Here is a 23,854-nt window from a genome sequence, read left to right as displayed (position 1 = left end):
GAGTCAGTGAAAACAGCTGTCGCTAGCCTGGGAGCTCTCCTTTCCCCCATGGAGTACTTGCAGGTTAGATGAAAAACAGGAGAGTTCTTTACATTGTACTACTGGCCTTGACATTCTATTGTATGCAAAATACTTGGCTCTAACATGTTTCCTATTTGAGATTTTATTCTTCTAGCTTATAAAGTAGTGAAATAACCCTTGTTCTACAGCACTGAAATCAGTGGAAACTTTGCAGAATGTAAACAGTAAATCAAGTGTTCATGACTAGGCATCATGCTGTTTTCTGAATTTTGTCCATCTTTCAGTATTGCAAGCTGTTGACTTTAGCTTTTTGCAAAACACAGAAATGCAGTATTCATTAAACAGATTTCTTTATTTCTAAGGTATACTGCTGTTATGGAACTATCATCTCTTAAAGCTCTTCAAAGAATTAAGAGCCATCTTAAATCTTCTAACTGCACCAAATGCAAGGCATATTCAGTTGACTGTGTCTTTTGTAACTTAATGACATACAAAGAATCTTTTAATTTTTAAACTACTTGTCTTTAAGCACCTGGAGCACCAAACCACCTAAATCAAAAGACTTAGGCTATATACTAAACCCCAATAATGACAATACACTCACCTGCCTGTGCTTCTTCCCTGCAAAAAAGGGAAAAATGAATAAAAATGGACAGATGGAAATTATACCCATTGATATATAATGAGAAGATCCTTAAACTTACAAGACAGGTGTTAAAACCTGAATAGAACAGGGGAGAATATAACCATATAGGTAAATACCATTAAGAAAAGATGAGGAGTGAAAAGTTACTACTCAATGGAGAAGTGCAAATGAAATAAAGTTGTTTTTAATGCAAGATGTTTCCTAAATGACTTAACTTCCACAAAGATGCACTTTGATACTGATGACATCGTTGCCATTTTCTGATAGACAGAGAAAACAGAGGCATGCAAAATTTATGAAAACATATGTTTGTATTAGCAGGATTTAGGATATACAATTAGTCTGTTGTTTTTGTTTTGATTTTTGTTTGCAGATTCTTTTCACAATTACTTTCTGGCTACTGCTTAGGCAACACCTCACTGAACAAAAAGCACTTCAGCTAAAAGAAGCTACTTTATCTGAGGTCAAAGTTGGAAGTGAAGAAAATGAAGAAAAAGGTAAAGCCACATCCAATTTAGTCCTTCAGTCATTATAGAAGTTCCAGTTACAGCATTTTTGTAATCCTGAAAGCAATTAGCAAGATACCTGTTATTAACTAAGGAAGATACTAGAAAATCCATGTGCAACTATCTCTCAGAATATAAAAGTAAAGCATCTTTGAACTGCAGAAATGCAAATAAAATGAGAATTCTCTTCACTGTAGGAACTGCAAAATAATCGGAAGATAATTGACATGACTCGTTTGAGAAAGGTCATAGAACTTCCAAATAACCACATTTTACTCCTGTGTCCCTAACTCAAACCAGCAGATTAATTGCCATAGGAGTTTAACCACAGGAGAAGAGTTGACATAGGAAAAGTCAGTTTCTAAATTCTTGGAAGTTGTGTTTGCACATAAACACTTCTACAAAACCAGAAGTTAGACTACTAATTTTAATGGGAAAATAGGCATGTATATTTTTAGCACAGGGGCTCATGCTATCAGAAGCATACCTGAGAGCAAAGTTTACTGCTAATTTCAGCTCATCTAACAGCTTGGTGGCCTGTTCTCTCTTTTGCTACTGGGCATGTGTTCCCCCAAACCTTTCTTGTCCTTTATTCTCTGGATGTTGATCTGAGCAAGTTCAACTCACTGAAATGGTATAAAGCAAGCCCAGGAAACAGTGATGTAGCTTCCTGTTTGAATTATTACAGTATTTGTCTCAGTAAAATGTCTGGTCAGTGTCAGAGCTGGACACTGCAAGGATTTTCAAGGCAAGGGCAAGGAAAGAGTCTGAGAAGAGGGATGATGAGTGGGACAAAAGGAGTGGGGAAGTCTTTTGATGGTGAATTCTCAATATTGTTCTTAATGTGAAAAAAAAGCATTACAGCTATGTGCTAAGAATTTGACAAGCCCTGTTATCTAGATACTTGCTTATGTGTACTTGCTATTGGGGGGTCACTTACCCTGCCCTCCGCAAGCCTCACAAGGTTAATAACTGTGGAATCCTGACCTCTTCTTAGGGCAAAAGCAGCTTGTCTTTTCTGCAGTGGCTCAGGTACAGCAGAAGAAGCTGGAAAAGTGGTAGTTTCTTTGAAAAACAGCAGTGTTAGTGCAGCATTTATATTTTTTAAACTTGTTTGGTTTTATGTCAATTTTTTCTCTTGCCTGTGGTTTTTGGAGGTAACCACAATATTCTCTAAAGGACGAAACTCAAGATGAGAGGTTCAAACTCAAGATGAGAAATTAAACTTTAAACACAAGATGAGAGGTTTCTGGTGGTTCTGGTGGTTTGTTTTCCAGTTTATAAGGTTTCTTGCATGGGAGTATAGGTATTGTCATAGAAAGTGTTTTGACTGTTATCCATTATACAACCCTTAGGCTCTAATTTTCCAATACAGCTGCCTGCATTTCAGACAAAGTGAAGACGGGTGTCTGGTAGGGATGCGTAGCTATGCATCATATGGCTCCAGGAGCACGTTGAAGCTCGTGTGAAGTTAAAACTCTTTCCCGTGCTCTGGACTCATGTATGATTCAGAAATACAGTCTTGTGAATATTGTGTTTTAAGTTTTTGTATTGTGTGCAGAGATTTTAGTTTCCACCCATTTCAATTCTTTCTAAAAATTCTGAAAACAGAGACCAAATGTGACTCTGTATTTGCAGAAGAGGAGTTGCAAGAGGGAGAAGTGGCAGAAGAACAGGAGGAGGAGAAGGAGGAGGAGGAGGAGGAAGAGGATGATGAGGATGAACAGGATATTATGAAAGTCCTGGGGAAGCTGGTGATGGCTATGTTCATCAAGTACTGGATTTACGTCTGTGGCGGCATGTTCTTCTTTGTCAGCTTTGAGGGTAGAATTGTCATGTACAAAATCATCTATATGGTACTGTTCCTCTTCTGTGTGGCCCTCTATCAGGTACGTGAGAACTGTGTTAGCTAAATTTCGTCTTTGAATACAATGGTTCATACCTTTAACTTGGTAATAAAGTAGGTCCAAACAGAATTCATAAATGGTGTGTTTGTTCTTCAGTTAGATACAACTCAATAAGATTGTCTGAAGGGGTTAAGACTAATTCTCCTTTGGCTTTTGATTACAGTGACAGGCAAAGGGCACATAAATTAGATGCATACAGTACACACTTCTGCTCTGGGACTCCACATCTCCATGAACTGTGGTACCTGTGTGGGAAAATTCTGAGCCTGTGCGCATCCTACACAGCCACACAGCTTCCTCACCCCAGTGAGCATGGAGTCCCTCTTCTCCCGGACTTTCATCACCTAACGGTGATGAAGCTGAGTGACTGAAGCTGTCCTTGGCCTTTATGTCTGTGACCACGTCCCAACAGACATTTTTACACAAAAGTCTGTACTTGGGTGTGCATCAGGAGTAAAAATTGTATCTCAAAGAACTGTGGCTGCTGTTGGGTAAGCATTGTTTACTTCAGGCCAGCTGGGAAAAACAGTATTCTTAGTCTTAGTTTGCCAGTGCGGTGTTGTCAGTATTTTTGTCAGTGTCTTTGCCTTCAGCTTGTTTCGACATCTTTAGTATGTGATTTTCAGGTGCACTACGAATGGTGGAGAAGGATTTTAAAATACTTCTGGATGTCAGTGGTTGTTTACACGATGTTGGTACTTATCTTCATCTATACATACCAGTTCGAGTCGTTCCCTGGGTTGTGGAAGAACATGACGGGCCTGGATGAAAACAAGTAAGCGTTTTTGTTTAATTTCATTTTTTCTTTGGACTTTTGAGTTCAGTGTGGTGGAGTGCTTTGACAGCACTCTTCCTTCTTGTGAGGGAAAAGCATCGTGAGACCATGCCGAGGCATAGCTGACTTTAAGCACTCAGGTCTGAAGCCATAGATTTATTGGTGTAACAATAGAGATCAGCAAGAATCTGAGAGGGGCTCAAAGAATCGTATTTTCTCCCATCCACTGCCAAGGCCTTGGCACCACTCCTGTTCCCAGTACACTGCCAATACTTCTCTCTACCTCTTTGACCACAGGTGTAAGATCTGGGGAGAAATTAAGGGTAGATTTGCAGGATGTCTGGAGCTGATGAAGGTGGACCTGCCCTCCTAATGAGCAAGGCTGAGTTTCTTCCTCCTCATGATGCGTTGGGCATTTCTCAACAGGTGTTTACATGAGAAAATACATGCAATGAGTGGATCTCCAGTGCAGGACTTTCAGGCAGAGACAACTCATCTGGTTCAAGAGATCTGTGGCAGGGTTGATTAATTTAATGTTTCTCTCTACATTACTGAGTCCAAGTGCAAGATATTTGCATTGTGAAATGCACCAGTTTAGAATAGTTTAAAGAACTAAAAACACATAACAAGTACCAGCCCCTTATTTCCCATTGCAAATGATTAGTAATAAGATCTCATGGCAAGGAAAATATTTTGGTGTGAAAAGGTGACTTAGTGGCTTACTTTTTTTTCCAGACTAGCGGACCTTGGCTTAAAACAGTTTTCTGTGGCTGAGCTATTCACACGCATCTTTATCCCCACCTCCTTCCTGCTGGCATGTATTTTACACCTTCACTATTTCCATGACCGATTTCTCCAGCTCACTGATTTAAAAGCTGTAACCAGCAAACAGGACAACACTATCTACAGGTAAAGAAACAAAGTAAACGGAGCTATTCATTATCTGTATGAAAATACTGTTTCTGACTCTCTCGTAATGCTCACTTTTCATTAGATGTTATTTGCCTTTGCTATGACTACCTACTTTAAAAAGAAGAGAGGAAAAAATAATCAACGTCCTTTAGTATCCAGCACCCCACTAAACAAATCCCAACCAAAGTATCTGTCTTCCCCCACTTTCCCCTACACATCAAACTTTTTCATTTTGGGGTGCATTTTCAAAGGTACCGATAATAGTTATTTATTTATCTCATTGTCTTTGACCTTTAATGGGAGTTAAATGCTTAATTGCTATGTGTGCCTGTCAATAATAGAAAAAATAGCTTTTAATTTGGGTCACCTCTGTTTTTCAATGTCCATTTTGAGGGCCAAATGAAGATTGGGAGATTTTTAGCAAATACCACATTTGCATTGGACAATTAGGCCTTTTTGTAAAGTTGAACTTCTGAAATGGAAAAATCCCAAACTTGTGGTCACTCTTTAAAGTACAGACCCTTGGCTATGCTAGCTCTTTGAGACATTTCAGTGATCTCATCAAGAAGTTCATTAGCATTTTTGCATGATTCTGGGACCTCATTTTTCCTGTGTTTAACTCTTCAGTGTTCTCCTGCATAAAAATGTACCTGACCTTGGAAACTGAAGACACAAAATGTTTTCAGGGTCCTGTTGAGAGAAAAAAAAAAAAAGAAAAGCAAAGACTAGTATCAGAAAAGAAGGTTGTAGGATGTAGATTTTCTCAGTAGCTAGTGACATTTTTGCTAGGAGCAAGTAACCTTGAGATACGGTGCTGAAAGTAGACATTTGTTGTCACACCAGGCTTTTTATGGAAGTGGCAGGTGAAGAGGATCATGTGATATCATTGGCTTTTTTGCTACTGTATTGCTGGGTTCTTAAGTCTAAATGTGTACTAAATTGTATTGAGCTGTCAGATAGGTAGCTTGATATTTTTAACTCCTAAATGTGGTCTATGTGCTACATTTGCAATTTTACAGTATTGCAAAATCACAGTTGCCATGTATATTGTTTGTTCCTCCTCAGAAGCTTTCACAAGTGTGTCCAATGCCCAAATCAGAACTTTTTCTGGTTTGTATTACCATAATCAATGCCTGGCATATGAAGATCCAGCTGTTTTCTTCCCTCTTGATGTGATAAATCAGTACTGAGCATCAGCCAACTTTATAGTTCAAAGCTTCAGGATGAGAGTGCAGCTGACATTTGTATTGAGTGTAAAGCTGGATAAGAACTACCACAACAACCAGCTCCAGCTTAACAGTAATGCTAGCAATAGAAATAAGTTGCAGGGACAATTAAAACACAGATTAAAGGCTCATATATGTGTGTGTGCAATTTTCTTACAAAGCCATTAAAATTTCATTTTCCCTTTTGCTTTGGAAACACTAGCATTCATTCAACAGCTAGTTTACCTTTCAAAACTGCTTTTTTGCTGCTTCTTTTGCAACAAACAAAAAAAATTAAGTAAAGAAACTAAACCTCAGTTTTGAGTAAGCAGACAGAACTCAACAACCACAGGAGGTAAGAGCTAGTCATGAAGGTAATAGGGAAAGCAGATCCAGTTCCTCCATCTGCCCCTGAACTGCTGTGTACGATTGTGGTATTATGTTTGTGTCTAACTAACTGAAGAGTCTTGTTAAAATTGCTGAGGCTGTTCACGTGTTAAGATGCTGCTTCACATGAGCAAAGTTTGCAGAGTTCAAGAGTAAGGCTCTGCCAGATGCAAACAGAGGGAACAAAAACTGGCACTCTGGAACTGGCAGAGTGAGGCGCTTCTCACTATTTACAAAGGTGATTTATAAAGGTCAATTTTACATCTGCAAGAGAAAGAAAAATGCTCTGATTAGGTCTTCCCAAGCCCATTTCCTTGCTGCACCATGAATTATGGTATGGCAGAGATAAAGGCTGCAAGGCATATTTCTATGGTATGATGCTCCATTATAATCACCTTTAGATAAAAAAGAAGCAAAGTAGCTATTTTTTAAAAAACTCAGAATATTCTGATACTTACTTGAAATAAAGCAGTAGAGACTGTTCTCACATTTTTGGGTCTGTGAAAAGAACCTGCAATTCTAACTGAAGTTGCATACGGTCTAAATGTCTAAGTATTGTGTTTATAAGCTTCCTGGACTTTTTGCTGCATGGTGTATGTTAAGCTTTCAGATTGTGCTTTGTTATGACAATGGTATTGTTATGACAATGTCTCTTGGTAGACAGGAAAGTGCATTCATTCCTATTTAATGGTTTCCTTTTCTCTCTCTCTAATTCATTTCCCATTTTCATCTCATGCATTCTTGTGCTTTCATCTCCCACCTCATAGCCATGCCAAAGTCAATGGCCGTGTTTATCTAATAATTAATAGGTGGGTACTTCAGTTCTTCCTTTCCTTTAAAACAAATACACCTTAACTTTTTTGTTACTTATTAATTGCCTTAAGACAAAGAATGTTCTTGCTGCACAGTACAATGAAGTAAGCAGGGAGATGATGTTGTTCAGGTATTGTAGTCTCCTTCAGCTGGTGAAGCAGTTAACACATCTCTCCTGCATATGTATATGTTGTGAGTTTATCTTCCAGCTGGGAATTCTTCTCTAAAATTTGCCCATGCCTCAATACAGGAATAATTGGTGCTATTTGTAATTGGCTGCAAACAACAGACTTGGTTGAGGAGGCTCGTTTATCTACCCTTTGTTTGTGCATGGAAAGGTGAATGCTTGCATGTGCACACAGACACAGACACAGAGACATACATCCCTGTCTTCCTCACAAGCACCTAAGAAAGGGAATATGAGAGCCAAGTCAATTAAATATGCAGTGTGTATTATGAGTTTGTACAGACTGAGATTTCCCGATTCAGAGACAGAAATGGAACATGCAGTACACTGAAACCCCTGCATGCTAAGGGTATTAATTCATAGGCTGCGTTGGGTGCTGCAGGAGCCAAAATACAGAAGTCCATATTGCCGTCGTCATCATCCCATTTGGGATGGCATCTTGAAAACAGTTCCATAAAGTAGATTTCTTTCAAAATATTTGACTGGAGTAAATGTGGGCTTTTGTTTAATCAGCTCCAAGATTAGAAGGTCTTCTGTGGGTCAGGAGGCAAGGCTGGGCTCCCCCCATGGGGAGTCAAGAACGGGAACCAGCAACTGAGGGTGAGGATCAGATCTGGAGACAGTAACGAGGGTCACCTACAGCCTGGAGAGCTCCCAGCAAGTCCATAGAGGTGATCCAGCTTGGAGGTGAAGGCGGGGAGTCAGTCTGCGTCAGGCTTAGGGCCAGGGAGGCATGGGAGCAGGCGCAGACACAGCTGCGATGCAGCCGCGATGTAGGCACAAGAGCCTCAGCATGAAACCAGCTCCCAAAGGAAGGAGAGGGACCCCCTGCACTGAGGCTTGGCCACACATCCTAGCACATACCAGCCAGCAAGGGGAGGGAAAGCACTCAGGGTCCTGCCAATAGAGGTATGGCACTGTGTGCTCAGTTTGAATCTTGCATGCTGAATATTCAGGAGATGGGTCACTAGTGTTCTGCAGAGCAGAAAGCTTTCTATTATTAAGGCTGTGCGTGACAGATACTTGAGAAATTGTTTTGGAACAGAAAGTCTCAAGCAATTCATAAACTGATTGCAAAAAAATTATGAAAAGCAAAAGATGCTTCATAATGCATCCAGTAAGTTGTTATTAATCTTCTGCTCTAGCAAATTACAAATAGATGAAAGTACTAGTAGTCCAGCAAGGACCTGGGACACGCGCCTGATTTTAGTGGCTCTGAAATTGCTTTGGTGCCTAAAACTAGGTCTACTAGTATACTTCCTACTACTGAATTCCTATTTAATGAATTTGAGGGTAAGAAATGCTCTCAGTTAAAAGCATTAGTGGCTGTACCTTCAAGGCTCGTTGTCTGCATTATTAGTTAGTTATTTCCCTTCCTAAGTATCAGACACAATACCTTTGTGTTATTTCTGATAATTTCCCACCAGGATGTGCTTTTCACCTTGAAGTCACACCTGACTAGCTGTGACACCTGTATGGGTAGCTGGTCTTAGATATTCTAAACTAGTGCAGTTTTTATGTCCTGATACCTCAGTGTTATCTGTTACATGATACCACGTGATCTTATAGTGAGAAAGGAGAGAAAAAAAAAAAAAAAAAAAAAGAGGAACAACAGCCTTAGCAATAAATGAGGAGGTTTGGGAAGAAAGATTCCAAGTAGGCAAACTTTTTGAATAATGGGCAGGGCTTTTTATGAGGCCTCGGATCTTCTGAGCACACGGTCCCGTGCTCAAGGCTACTGATGACAGTAGAACTAAGCGCCGACATATTGAAAACTGAGCTGATGCTGAGACTTTATCAAGTATATATATTGCATGTACCTATCTTTATAACCCCATCACTTTCTGTATCATCTCCTGGATATGAATGGGAGTTATATGAATAAGAGAAAGATGAGTCCTCTCATATAAAATCCTATAGGGTTACTGTGTTTCTGTCCAGTTTGTGCTGAGGTAAGTCATTAAGTCCTTGATTTACACCAGTGTGAATGTAGATTTTTCCATTATAAAAGTCAGTTGGGAAGATATCTCATTAAAATCAATGCAATTGCACGTGTGCAAAACCTGTCCGATTATATGGATACTTTCATTTCATGGAACATTGCCTTTTAAACGGGCTCTGGTGATTTATAGTAACTGAGGATCTCCCTAACATTTGAACTGAACTGAAAATTCATTCTCTTTTCTTTATACATGACGCCCTGTTGGTACATTATTAGAGTTTTAGGTAGATATGCCAAGTTAGATTATGTCATTTTATTTATGTTTAGTCATTTTACAGAGATTTGAATATCCTTTCAGTATGTATGCTAGCTTAAATATGAAAATAAAGTATATCAGGCCAAACCCCCTTATTTTCAGTAGACAAAGCTACTGAATATATTTTTGAGTATAAGAGATTTTCAGATTATTGGTCACTCAGGTTTGTAGCCCAATCCATGATGAGGGATTTTAGCAATCATTGTCATAAATGTGTTTATTCAGAGAGATTATTTGGTGCTTGACTGTCTTGTTAAACTTCTACTTTTAAGCCACCTTTTCTGCTTTTTGGTAATTGCTATGATGTTACTAATTCAGGATTGTTTAGTCAAGTTTCTGTAGCTTTTCCTTCATTTGAGCCACCAAAGTATCCATCTTGAAGAAGTATCCATCTGCAACTCCCAAATATTGGAAAAATAATTCTGCTTGTTTGACCTTCTCATTAACTGCTCGGCCTATGCTCTTTATTGATGATCAGATGGTTGAATCTAGATTTTTAGTCTTGTGAACTGTAAAAATCCTAGCTAAAACTGGCAGATTTTCCTGTCTAAATGGTAATATGCCAGAATTTCACATTGTGAAAAATAAAGCCCTGAGGTACTGTAGCATATTAAAGTTCATTGCATTAGTCCAGGAACAGTCTAACAGGTGCTTGAAAGTATGCTGAGTGTAGTAACTTCAATAGCATAACTAAACATTTAGTGACCTGATCATATAGATATGCACTTGCCAAAGGGAGACATTATTGCAAGAAGTCTTATTCAAAGGAACTATTCATGGAATAAAAGTTATGCTCAGCAAAGCACATAGGATCAGGAATTAGGAAAAGTGGCTTTTCTGCAAATATCGGAGGTGAGTCCCAACAGCACAGCTTGGGGGGTGGGGGGAAGAAAGTATCTGAAGCCATAAGAGAGTGTGTCTTTTCTCAATAAAGAAAAGATATATGTTGGATAAATCTCATAAAAATTGGCACCATGACAACAGAGAAGTACCATTTCCATGTATCTCAGTTTTGGTAGTCTGAAAATTACTAATAGATTTAGTAAGAGAGATTTATAAATTCAAGCAAAATTCTCTGTGAGATGCAGAAAAGAGAGAGAATGAATGGCACTATCGAAGACAGACATGGTAAAAGATACTGGAGCCACAGCCATGAAATTTTTGCTTTCATTTGTTCCTAAGCCTATCACTGGAAGAACGTTTGCAAATTCCTTGGCTTCCCAGCTGCACCTTTCAATTGGAAGAAGGTGGAAACACATTTACAGTAATCAGTCAGATACTTGTGATGATTCAGCTGCATTACTGGCAGCATGGTACAGCATTGACCATGTTTAGCACTGGTGTAAATAGGTTGACCTCTTTCCATCTGTGCTGCAATTCCATGTTTCTTTATAGAAGCACCCTGTGAATGTCATGATGGCATGCTCTTGGCATCAGAAGGCTTCTGCAGATGGAGTAGGAGAATGCTTTATGACTTGTGATGTAGCATGACATATTTGTCAATGACCTTCTTCTGTAACCCCTCTGTTCTCATCTCCCTTTTTCTTTCTATTCCAATTACTTTGAGCAGCCTCAAGAAAAAAATACCAAACCACCAAAATGAGTAAGTCCCCTATGAAGTCATGAAATGTTTCCTCTTAAACAATGTCATTTCATGCTTCTGCATCTTAAACTCTGACCATTTTCTCCAGTGGGGAAAATGTCAAGTTTAAGTGTCAATACCACTCATTACTAACTAACCATTAGTATCTGAGTGAGAAGTAGTTACTAATACATTCCAACTCAATTTGCAGTGTGTGTTTGGAGAAAGTACCAGAATCATTAACTTTTCCACTTCTAAGGCATTTTCCATGAACGGTTTATTTTTTCTAATTATACATCTTGAAAAAGAAAAAGACTGCAATGTCATTACTGCTCAGTTTGCTGACATACTACTATTTACCAACAGACTGGTACACCAAGATGGAAGCCTACCTGACATAACTATGATGAATTTAACAGCCAGCAGAGAAAAGGAAGAGGATAAAATGCTGGAAGAGGCTGGTGAGAAAAGAATAGAAGAGCCAGAGGGGGAGGGAGGGAAAGGGAGGGTCGAAAAAGGAAAAGAAGAAGAAAAGGAAGATGACAAGGAAGATGATGATGATGAAGACAATGAATCAGAGGAAGAAGAAACTACAGGTAAGTTCCACAGGTTGCAAATTTTACCTTCCTCAGCCTTAGTTAACAGTGGCAACAGATGATTCATTCTTGGTCATCCCTGCTCACTTTAATCGTCAGGTTTTCCTTCTAATTTTACATACAGTCTTTGCCGAAAGAGCCCGAACTGAGCAGATAGCTATTTGTCAATTAGTCAACAGGCTATGGTCTCTTCTAGGGAAAAATCACACTGTTTCTGTAGGATGCTGAGAGGTTGAAAACAAAAAAAAAAAACCCACCTCTTTCTTCAGGAGGGAACTCTTCTAGGTGGTCTGGGTTGGATTAATAGGAGGTTGCCCCAAATCCTAAGAACTGCTTTAGAGTGAAATCTCTTTATCATAAAGAAAATACACGTACATATTTAATCTCTGATACTAGATGCTTTTAAGGCACTCCACTCCAGAAGTCCCAATGGCTTTGCTTCATTATTCATGTGTACATTAGTGTCATATTTTTCACTTCTGAATATGGAATGTGTAATTGATGCCACATGAACATAAAAATGCCTAAGAGCAGACATGGGAAAGGCTGATGTTGTCATCCTTGATACTGCTAGGATGAACTCCTAACATGAATTATTTCCGTAACTCAGTTTGGAATATGAGCCATGAGTGAAAACCGGAGAAGGGCATTTAACACTCAAGGAAGCTGTATTGTTTGGAAATGGCCTTACCACAGAGTTAGTTGCTCATGCCAATATTCACAGAACTGTCACACATAAATCAGGACAGGGTCTTTGTTGAGGCAAAATGGCAGCGCATCTGGCTTAGCTCCCCCAGGAAGCTGACCTGAAACTATTTACCTTTCCTGGCTGGGATGTCTTCCCTCACAGAGGTGTTCATGGGCCATGGAAACCTTTCCTGGCCAGCTCTCATGAGCGATGATGAGTTTGTTGTGCTCTGGCCATCCCTACATGCTGGAAGGGCTTGGGGACAGAGGCCAGAGCCAGTGGAGGTCATGCTGTGCAGCGACACACGCAAGCAGGGAAGGGGAGAGCTGCAGCCTTCTCCCCGGGCCCCCTTCTGCACCGCAGCGAGTGGGGCTTGGCAATAGCACGAGGTGCTGCTTGCCATGTGTGATCCGTCTTCAAGCTGTACGTGCATTTGTTTCTACCGAAGAGTTCTATCATTTTTCTATATCCATGTGGCTGGAGTTTTGACATTATATTAACAAGTTTGTGTGTGCAGACTTTATTACACAGTGAGGTACAATTTTTCAATGGATGCAATCAGGCCTATATTTTATCCCCTGTGCATGTAGTGCCTGGACATGCTAGACAGAGCTTGCTACAGTCCCTTATCTGCTTGCTCCACTTACTGGGCACTGTCTAGATATACCTTGCATGGTGGCAACACTGCAAATTAAAATAAATGCAATGAAAAAATGAGTGAGAACATCTAATTCTATACTTTCCTTAAATACAATCATTGCACCTCTAAAAGGACACATGCAAGATTAAAGTTCTATAGCTTAATTAATTTGTCTAGTTTAATTATCTACTCATGGGATTTACATCACTCAGCATTTATATTAGGATTTTCTAAGTTGTGGTTGGATAATAAAGGGCAGAAGAGGAAAAAAAAAAATGGAATTTGGTTGTCAAGTATTCCTAAAGTCTGCTTTTTCACACAAGCATGGATGTTCTTCACACAAATATGCACAGAATAACCATCTTGGTTTACTTTATATATAAAATAACCAGATAATTTCAACTAATTATGTACAGAAGCTGGTAACTCCTTTGCATTTTTTACCAGCTTAGACAATGATGTATTTTGGTGTCAGTTGCAAATGTTTCCATCTCTGATGTTAACTGTAAGAATGTTCTCACAGCATGCAAAATCCTTCCTAATCTCCAACATGCTTCTGAAACCTCTAATACAGTGTGAAGACTTTACACTAATATATACCAGCCCGGTAAAACCATTTTATAGCCAGCCCACAAGCAAAGGCAGCACTTAGAGAGCACTGTTCAGCATATGTATTGTCATATATACTCATATGTAATAGTTGTTACACGTACTTGCTCGCTGGAGTATTATTTGGGACGATGGCTTTTTTAGCAAAATACTGTCTGCGAAGAGATACTTTCACCCAACTTCAGGATCTTAACTTGCTAAAGCTCCCTTTTCAAATGAGAGAAAAATTCAACTGGACTACCATTTGCCTTGCCTGAGTTAGATGTCTGTCCTGGGATGGCACTCTAGGAGGGTGTGCTGTTTGCAAGGCAGTTTAGATAACTCTGACATATGAAGACATCTATAGTATAGCTGTCTCAACCCATGTGACAAGAACCCAACTCCTAGTGTGCATGAATCTCTTCCAGGCTGGCTGAAAAGCTTTCTGAATAGCAGTAGTCTGTGCTTTCTGAAAACAGACTGGGTCCATAGCTTTCAGATGTAAAACAAAATCCTATTCTTTCTGAGCTGGCCAGGGCTGGAGTGTCTCAGATCTAGTTCCTGAATGGGATCCCTAAGCTTAGGTCCAAAGATACTAGAGGAAAATGGAGCCCAAGATGGGCTCTGCTAGAGGGGAATAAAAGCTGAATTGACAAGGGAAGCAACCACCACCACTTTTGAAGTGAGGAATCCTTTCAGTGAATGTGGGTCAGAAGGGAAAGCACCACAGCTGAGTGGGCCTCAACCCCATTTTGTCTTAGTTACTGAGCCATACCTTTAAACTCCTTCTTGTCTTACTCTAAGGCCTAGAAGTAGAAAGCTCATTGTTGTCCAGTGGACCATGCCTTTTTACAGAGATCTTCTGTTTTTCTCCTCCCAATGGTTCTGCTTGAACATCTCTGCAGACTTAAGGAACAAGTGGCATCTGGTGATCGACCGCCTTACAGTGCTGTTTCTGAAATTCCTGGAGTATTTTCATAAGATGCAAGTCTTTGTGTGGTGGCTGTTGGAGCTACACATCATCAAAATCGTTTCCTCTTACATCATCTGGGTCACAGTGAAAGAGGCAAGTAAACACCCACTGTCAAAATCTTACCCATGGTGGAGGCTTGTCAGCATCTGCTGTGCAGTGGAACACCTGAGTGTAGGGACATGATTTCCTCATGTCAGACCTCACTGAAATTGTGAGATCCATCTGGGCTTGACAGCTGCTGGGGATCTGCCTTAACGTCTTTCTCCACAGTGATATTCTATCTGCCTAGATATTCTCAGCCCTCCCCTTTTCTCCAGATATTAAGGTTTTTATTAGTCTAATTCTTTGGACTCAGGAGATATAATCCCTCCACTGCTCAAGCTGGCCATGGGCATCATCTGGATATGGAGGGTGTAGAAAAGGGTTGGGATGGAACATCTAGGAAAATTAATTAAACTGGGTCTGGTGCTGAGGAAACAGGAACATGGCTGTGCCTGTGGTGTGGGCAGCATGAGTTCTCTGCCTGACATAGCCATTTCTAAAACAGAGTAGTAGGACAGGATTCACTAAAAAAAAACAAAAACAAAACCAAAAAAAACCACAACCTTTTTCTCACATCTTCTGGGGGAAAAAGGTCAAGAGGATGAAAGTGGGTTCCACAGACACATGAATCTGTATCATCTCTTTGTTTCATGAGTACTAAAGCAGCAGAACCAGCATGTGGTCCTTTGTATTTCATGTCTGTTTGTAGGGTGGGTGTGCAGTTTTGTTGGTCTAACAGTATTACTATTATGTAGGAGATAACATTCTTCTTAAACTGACTATTAAGGTTTTCCTTCTTCACTTACCACTTTGTGTCTGTGTGATTGTGAATATTGTTGTAACTTTTTTTCAGTATTTTTCTCACAGTTTCTCTATGTCCCTTTCTTTTGATTTTTTTTTTTTTTTTAAATTACTATGGAAAAGGTCAGACTTCCTCAGTTCTCTTGTTACTCCACGTAATTTCCATCCTGTTTTTGTGTTTTCAGGTGTCTCTGTTTAACTTTGTGTTTTTAATTGCCTGGGCTCTTGCTTTGCCATATGCTCAGTTTCGCCCATTGGCATCAAGTATCTGCACTGTTTGGACATGTGTGATTATTGTCTGCAAAATGTTGTACCAGCTCACTTCTATTGATCCCAGCACTTTTTCCAGTAACTGTACATTGGTGAGTACAAGTGTATATTAAAAAGGTTTGATTACTGCCTTCTTCAATGAAGAAGAGCAAAAGGAACCATATCAATTACTGAAAACTACAGTTCACCTGATGTATTATTGTCGATTATCATTCGACAAGTAGCCTTAAACTCATTTTTTATGAACTGTTGCATTTTCTGTTTAGCCAGGAGAGAATGAAACTAAGGTCAATTTAGAAGAACTCAAAACCTCAGTCCTCTACAGTGGGCCAGTTGATCCTGCAGAGTGGGTTGGATTGAGAAAGTCTTATCCCCTGCTTGTGTACTTAAGGGTAACTTCTTTAATTATCTGTATCGAATATTTTCTTATTTGTGATGAAATTAACAATGTCTTTAAAATCTCATCTACTACACACACACAAAAAAGTAATGCAAGCCATTGATAATAGGGAAGTACAGAGGGGAAGAGACAGCAGAAAGCCATATCCATTACACAGGACATTTCCAGAAGGGATTCGGTACCAATTAAGATAATCTGCCTGTAGAAATATGGCTTTCTGACTCTACCACCTGTTAAAAGCACTTTAAGAAATGATATATTTAAGAACTCTAAGTAATTAAGAGGTACATCACTTTCAGGTAGCAAAGGACTGATGGGTCTAATTGGAGTAATTACCTTGAATGACAGTATATGCTATAAGCAGTTAATTTTTTTAAGTGCTTATTCCTTAGCCACAGCTTAGAGAATATAATCAGTTAAGGGAATAACTCATTCAGACACTAGTAAGTGGATGTCTTTTGGGTTTTTTCTTGGTTTTGGTTGCTGCCTGTGAGCAATGTTTTATTATTCCTATCTTGATTAAAAAAACCCTACTTACAATATAACTGTGCCAGCTCCCAGAGGGAAACCTTGCATGTCTCTTCTTAATTTCAAGAGTCTCTAAAATTTTATATACGCAGTTTTTAAGGTTGTCAGAAATTTGTTTGCCTGAACAAAAACAAGTTTTGATCTAACTAGATTTATTTCTCCTTCCTTCCCTGAGAGCTTACCTCTGTGTGCTTTGTTTGTGTAGGGAAGACTCGCTAAGCTCTGGCGAGCAATGTATCAGGCCCTGGTAGCACCTCAGCCTCTCAGTCCCTTAGCCATGTGCCTCCCACAGTTAAGAATATATGTGGGGAAGAGCAATTACTGACCTGAGAGTTCTTCATGGAGAGTGAAGTTGCCTAGTGGTGTCTGGCTTGATGCTAGGAGCTTTACAGCTATAAACAAATAATACTTTAGGATTAGAAATTATTCTAGGAAGGTTTTCATTGAGTTTTCAAATAAAATTCCTCTACATAGAGGAATTCAATTCAGTGCTAGACCTGAAGGTCCCAAGTTTCATGTCTCAGTGTGTTTCCGTTATGTCCCTTTAATAACAGACATTCAGAATGTCTGCAGTGTTGAAGTGAGGAGCCTATGTATGGTAGATTGTGTAAAACTCTCCCCAACAACAACAGGAAGCCCAGGGATAGAAAACAAAAATAATTCTTGTCAAAAAACCCCAAAATCCAAACAAAAAAAACCCCCAACAGTGGCACCTGTCTCAGGACATTCTTGTCCCAAATATTTCTCAGTGAACAGAGATCTAGAGGTTGCCTCTTCAGCTTCAGTTATGGCTTCCTTGAGGGACTTTCTCTGAGGTGGTCTTTTTAACCCACTTTTGGAGTGGGTTAATTTCCATTAAACATAGGGCAGATCTCCCACCTGAGAGAAAAAAAACCTCACTTCAGAGCCGCTCAAGACTGCATCCCAGTCTGTCTGGCTTTGGGACAGGAGGAGCTGTGTCTGAGTGAAGACTGGCAGATAGAATGTTCATTCAAAAGTGTATCCAGGATATATTTGCACTACCCAGCATCCTTCCAGTTTTAGGAAGTCAGCACTTGCCAGCTGTACTCCTGCAGATTGCTTTGTGTATGCTTGTATCCTCTATCTCCTGCAAAGCAAAGTACGATATCTTAAGAAAAGCTATGAAACATGAAAGGGCACATAGATGGGTCAATGCATTTTCCCTCCCCTTCGTTTCCACAAGTACTGTTCATTATAGTATTTTTTAATTAATGACTTTAAATGTATCTTCTGCAAGTCAGTGTGTTTCATCAAAATCCAAGAAGTGGTAGGAATCTTAATTTGTTTCAGTGATAGTAGCTGGGAACAGGTGCCAGTGCATCCTGGAGTGCAGAAGCATTTAGTGGTGACATCCATTTTAGTATTCATGGGTTTATGCTTATCAGAAAATTTTATAGCTTTTTGTGGGTTTGTTTTTTATTTAATATTCTTCTGATTGTCTCTCCCGTAGAACAACTTACTGATGCTGGCTATTTTGGCTTTTGAAGTTACAATCTACCGTCATCAAGAGTACTACAGATGTCGAAATAATCTTACCACACCTGTGACAAAAACCATTTTCCATGATATTACAAGAGCACATCTGGATGATGGACTGGTAAACTGTGTCAAGTATTTCATAAACTATTTCTTCTACAAGTTTGGTTTGGAGGTAAATCACTATATATTAATTTTCTTTAGACTATCATTCCAAACCTTTTCATTGTGTTATTTTTGAATACTAGCTTGAACTATGTTTGGAAGCTGGATGCTTCTTAGTCATCACTCATGTTAGACCTTGCTACAGTTGCTGTCTATCTGCTAGGAGTGGTTTTCCTCTTGCTTTTTTTTGTGTATGTCTTATTTATAGCTCAACAAAAGGGATAACAGATGGGACAAGAGACAGAATTGAAGCATAGCTTCTCATGCACACACACAGAAGCAGAAAAGGAAAGCAGGGGCTGGCAGGCCATTGTGTCTATTTAAACGTTTCTAAGCTGCTTTTGCCTCTGGCTGCACAAATGCATCCTTTTTTTTATACTTGTTACTATAGCTGTTAGCTATCTCAAGGAACAAGAGCTCCAGCGAAGGTTATTGATGCTTTGTGCCACTGGTGTAAGACAACGTTCTTTCTCCAAAGAACTTTTCAGTAGACAAGAAACAGAGAATTATGAGATGCAGGTACAAAGGACTGGAGGGATTTTTCTGAAGATTCATGATGCATTCTAAATATCTAGTGGGTGTCTTAGTAGAAGATCTGCTTGTCTGTTTGCTAGCAGCAGAGGCCCAGACTGCTGGGGTTTAGGCTCAGCTAATGTATTCCTTCTATCTGTTTCACCCAATCCAGCAAAAAACATCAGAACTGAACCTGCTTTGAAGACAAGCTATTGCTGAACAAGTGCTGCAAAAAAAAAAAAAAAAAAAAGGAAAACTTTCTCTCATTCCCTTACATCATCTGTTTGTTCACAGACACACAAAATGCACTTTTAAAAATGTTTGTAGAAATAGTGATTTTTCACAAATTTCTATGGCTATCTGAAGAAGGCAACTCCTAGGCTCATACATCCCAAATCTAATCATAATAATGCTCTTGATCTATCTATTAAACACTACCACCCCTTGCTATTGATAAACAGAGTAAACTGTTCAAAGCCAGTCTGAGGATTAACAATGAGTGAAAATTAAAATTAATCAGCAAACTATTTCCTTTGGGAAATAAATTTAACCTCATCCTAATCTGAGGAGGGAGACAATCAAAATAGTGAAGTGCACTGAATAAATGATTCACTGTGAATTATTCACTAAATTTGAAAACATGCTTCATGGCGCTGAGTGAAGGGACTACTTTGAGTGGAGCCAGAGAACAGAAATGCTGTGGGATGCAAAGCCTTTAGAAGAATGAAGAGCTAAAGGTGCCTTACAGCATTTGACTGGATTTGTCTATAACCAAGAGAAGTTCTATGGCCTAAATCCCTTTACTTTTTGTCTGGTTCCCACATAAGGATATATTTTAGTTGTTGTTATTCTTAATGGCTCCTCTTCTTTTTCACATCTGTAAGTGCTATCAAAATATATGGCTGTGTAATATGTGCTTTTCTTGGCAACAATTAAACATTTCAGATATAGGCTGCTGTGACAACACTCTTTCCATTCCGTATCTTTAGATATCTTTCCATTCCATATCTTCAGATATCACATAATGGAACACAGCTTCAGTGCTGTATTCATGTAGTTGACACTCATAGAAGAGTATTGAAAATTTGGGATGTTGGGGTGGGATGGAGGAGGTTGCTGTTGGAGAGAGAAAAACTGTTTTAGTGTGTTGGTTTGCAGAGAGTTCCTGCAGTCAGCCCCAGCATGTGTCCAAGCATTCTGTTAGCATCCAGAATAGTTTATCACTGCTGCATTGATTAGCCATCAGGTTGCAAATGTTGCTTATATTTCTTTACTTCTGTTCCAGACCTGTTTTCTTCTGTCAGTGAATGTAATTGGTCAACGAATGGATTTTTATGCCATGATTCATGCCTTCTGGCTGATTGCTGTATTGTATCGACGTAGAAGAAAAGCTATTGCAGAGATCTGGCCAAAATACTGCTGTTTTCTGGCATGCATCATTACATTCCAGTATTTCCTTTGCATTGGCATCCCACCTGCTCCTTGTAAAGGTAAGGACACTTACACTTTATGGACAATTACTGCTGCTTGCTTTTACAGAAGAGCGCTGGAAAATTGATAAGTATTCAGAAGAAAAGGATGAAGTAATTGTTATAAAGTATTGATTGCATTTTTGCGTGCTTCTTGTCATACAGACTATCCATGGAGAAGTGGTAATGCCAACTTCAACTCCAACATCATAAAGTGGTTATACTTTCCAGACTTCATTGTGAGACCAAACCCTGTCTTCCTTGTCTGTAAGTGTTTTAGCATATAGTTGGAAGTGTTTATGTGTCCTTTGCTTAAAACATCTGTACAGTGTAATTTGAAGCCAGCCTTTTGTTTACTCTTCAGTAGCAAGCTGACATATTCTGTGGGAGATTGAATACTAAGCGTGGCTTTGTAGGTAGTAGAAAAATTCAAAGAATTAGTAATTGCTGCACCTCTTTTTTCTGTATCCCATTTTTAATAAAGCGGCATCAAAAAGTTCAAATTATTCCCCTTTTCTAATTTATTTCTTAATAAAAATCATAAAAGATGACACGTAAAAAACCCAAATACATTAATAAATTTCAAATAGGTGTTAAATGCGTTGAAAATAGCAAAATCTTGGAGGTTCAAAGTGTGGGAAAGAAGTCTGGTAACTACATTATAATATATCACCACCATTCCGTACACCTAAGTTAATGACTGAATTTTTCTTTGCAACCACTGCTTTCTCCTAGATGACTTCATGTTGCTGCTGTGTGCATCCTTACAAAGGCAGACATTTGAGGATGAAAATAAAGCTGCGGTACGAATCATGGCTGGAGACAATGTGGAAATTTGCATGAATCTTGATGCAGCATCTTTTAGCCAGCATAATCCTGTTCCTGACTTCATTCATTGCCGGTAAGAACTGAATCTTAAAGACTTGGAAAATACAGTGCTTCCTTTTTGTGAAGTTCTCTAGTGTGAAAGTAACTGATAGCTTCCAAGTTTACTTGGAATTGATATTCATGAATGTTCCTATCATCTCACAACTTTTACTACTATATGACATAGCAGATAGTTAGCTTCTGGGTAATCGACTTCTGGTTTAGAAAAGGGCAGATGAAAACTAACACTGCTGATAGTTTTAAGTGCTCCCCACAGGGACGTTCAGTGATAGGTTTGCCTGAAATCACACATTCCCTCCATGAATGCCCTGTGGGGCAGAGTTTCTGGTGGACTTCAGCACTCTGGTGCCTCTGGTCTTTCCCCAAAACACAGGCATGTTAGCAAGAATCCATTGTAGTCTGAATTTGCCCATGTGTGTGTTTAATCCCGCAAAGTCATCAGTCATGTCATGCTGAGTCGTTGTCTAAGTACAATCAAAATAATACTTTAATATAAGAGACTGTCCTTTGTGCTATTTCATCTAGGCATAAGAACCTTAAAACTGTCTTGGAAGGACAACTGGCGTGTCTTCCTGTTTCTCAACATTCATGTAAGGTTGTTTAAGAAGGTGAATAACATAAAAAGGGGGCAGACCCTGAGACAGACTGTTCTGGATGATCTTCGAACAATGGAGCCATTCCTATGTGATCATTTCAGCAAACATGGATTAGTTCAGCTCTCCTGAGTTGTGCTGGGCATACGCTTAATTGAAGTTGTCTCTGAAAGTTTGATGCAGTATTACAAGTATAAATGGAAAGAGTAAGATTTCTTAGCTATTGTGTTTTGTCAGACTAGGTTTGTTTTGTGAATGCATGTTACCAACAGATGGCTGAGTGTGAAAGGAATTTAAAAAAAATTGAACTAATGTCTAGCAAAATCTCCCTTTTGCTGATAAACTTTTATTTCTTTTACCAGAGAAGTGCTATCACCAGAAGCCCTTCTCAAGATCTTTAAGTTGATCCTGCTGTTTCTGTTAGAAATGGTGGCCAAATCTATCTGGAAATAGCTTTGAAGAGGAGACCATTGAAACTCATTCAATTGACTCATTTGTCCAGAGATTTATAGTCACTTCTTGGTGAAGGGTGAAGAGTTCTCCCCCTTGAGCATTCCCAGTCCACACAGTAGACCCAGTGCTCTAGATCCAGTAGCATAAGCAGAAAGAGAGAAGTCATAATCATAATCTCTCTTCAAAATATTTCATCAATGTGGGATTCTTTCCAAAAGACATCTGCCAAGTAGGGCTTGGTTGAGAGGAATGTGTACGGGGGGGGTTGCCTGAGTTTTTTTCTTACCACTGTGGTGGTGTCCATCTTAGCGAAAGCAAATTCAGCAGTTGCATCAGGCACACTGATGTGATTGATCACTGGCAAAAAGACCATCACTGGTTGCTGGCAGAAAGAAAAGATTTCATTTTCCCCCCTTAGTCTAGAAAAAAAAAAAATCATTGTGAAAAAACTCATTAATGATGAGAAAGTATTTAAAGACTATCTTCAGAAGAGAAAAAGAAGCAAGAAAATTACTGCTTTTTAAAGCAGCCTCATTTGACATCTTTTCAAAGTTCCCTGGAATCTGATAGGTATTTCTGGTCATCTGTAGAAAATATCCCCAAATGGCCAAGCAGGAAAAGTTTGAAGTACAGAGGATGTTCTTTGAAGATTTTGGATGGGAATCAGAGTCAGGTTTATAATGGAAAGCAAAGTCCAAACTGAACTGGCCTGCTGCCTCTCCACGATCCTTTGGGTTGAGTTCTGTGTTTTGATTCATATGCATGGTATGCATCAGCTTGAAGTCATTGGTGGCATCACATCCATTCAAACACAATGCTTGGCATGTGCTGACAAAATAGACCTGTGTATAGGTGATTAATGATATGTAATAATTTAATTGGGACTTTAATTGCAACTTGTGCTAAGCAGTAAGTAATATTGCTGGTGATGAGTACAAAAAAACAGAAAATTAAAGAATCCTGTTAGTAGTGGTGAGCTGAACAAATAAGCTGTGATCACTTTATACTTGCTCCAGCTAAATACAGAAATCTGTGTGACTGTTACGTGTGAAAGTTTTATGTTGTGTGAATAAGTAGAAGGCAGAGAGAGAAACAGAACAGGGACATTTTTGTTTGAAAAAAATCCATCAAATGAATAGAAACCCCATTAATTTCAGGAACAGAGGAAATTCCTGTTTATTATCTCCTTTCTTGTAGATCCTCAGGCAGGTAAGCTGTAACTTCTTTTTTTGTTGTTTGCAATGTTAGCTTCCTGAATCTGTAATGGGAACATGCTTGTAGAATGGTGTATATAGGTGTAAACAGACCTTCCTTTAATATGACCTGCATAATAGATCTTGTGTTCTTGATGGTATCTTTCCTTTCTTTGAGCCCTTAAGTATCTCCTTCAATGCTTTCACTACAATGCAGATTTTCCCAGGCTTTAGATTATGTTATTTTTGAGAGGTTGCACTGCGCATATGCAATCTTAAATGCCTAATTTGATTCAAAGAAGCATCAGAGAATGGATGGACAGTGACTTAAAGTGACTGAATCTTTTATTAGGGATTA

At 39.1% G+C, this 23,854-nt stretch overlaps 1 protein-coding gene across 14 annotated transcripts in view; it reads left to right on the top strand.

Annotated features, from left to right (window-relative positions):
- The window catches only part of PIEZO2 (piezo type mechanosensitive ion channel component 2), a 325,825-nt gene that overhangs the window by 237,462 nt on the left and 64,509 nt on the right, over window positions 1-23,854 (top strand). For 13 of the 14 annotated variants that reach the window (XM_075744452.1, XM_075744443.1, XM_075744445.1 and 10 more), the window contains 12 exons: window positions 1,041-1,164; window positions 2,812-3,062; window positions 3,707-3,855; window positions 4,591-4,764; window positions 11,566-11,795; window positions 14,617-14,777; window positions 15,713-15,889; window positions 16,064-16,189; window positions 18,197-18,397; window positions 20,186-20,390; window positions 20,535-20,636; window positions 21,105-21,270. In XM_075744452.1, the coding sequence (XP_075600567.1) occupies window positions 1,041-1,164; window positions 2,812-3,062; window positions 3,707-3,855; window positions 4,591-4,764; window positions 11,566-11,795; window positions 14,617-14,777; window positions 15,713-15,889; window positions 16,064-16,189; window positions 18,197-18,397; window positions 20,186-20,390; window positions 20,535-20,636; window positions 21,105-21,270 (2,066 nt within the window). The remainder of the gene's footprint in view (window positions 1-1,040; window positions 1,165-2,811; window positions 3,063-3,706; window positions 3,856-4,590; window positions 4,765-11,565; window positions 11,796-14,616; window positions 14,778-15,712; window positions 15,890-16,063; window positions 16,190-18,196; window positions 18,398-20,185; window positions 20,391-20,534; window positions 20,637-21,104; window positions 21,271-23,854) is intronic. The other variant, XM_075744447.1, reaches the window with a different exon arrangement.

The sequence above is a fragment of the Balearica regulorum genome, chromosome 2 (genome assembly GCF_011004875.1).
Source record: "Balearica regulorum gibbericeps isolate bBalReg1 chromosome 2, bBalReg1.pri, whole genome shotgun sequence".
Lineage (NCBI taxonomy): Eukaryota > Metazoa > Chordata > Aves > Gruiformes > Gruidae > Balearica > Balearica regulorum.
Note: the sequence above shows the minus strand (reverse complement) of the source record. Positions and strands in the feature narration are given on the sequence as shown.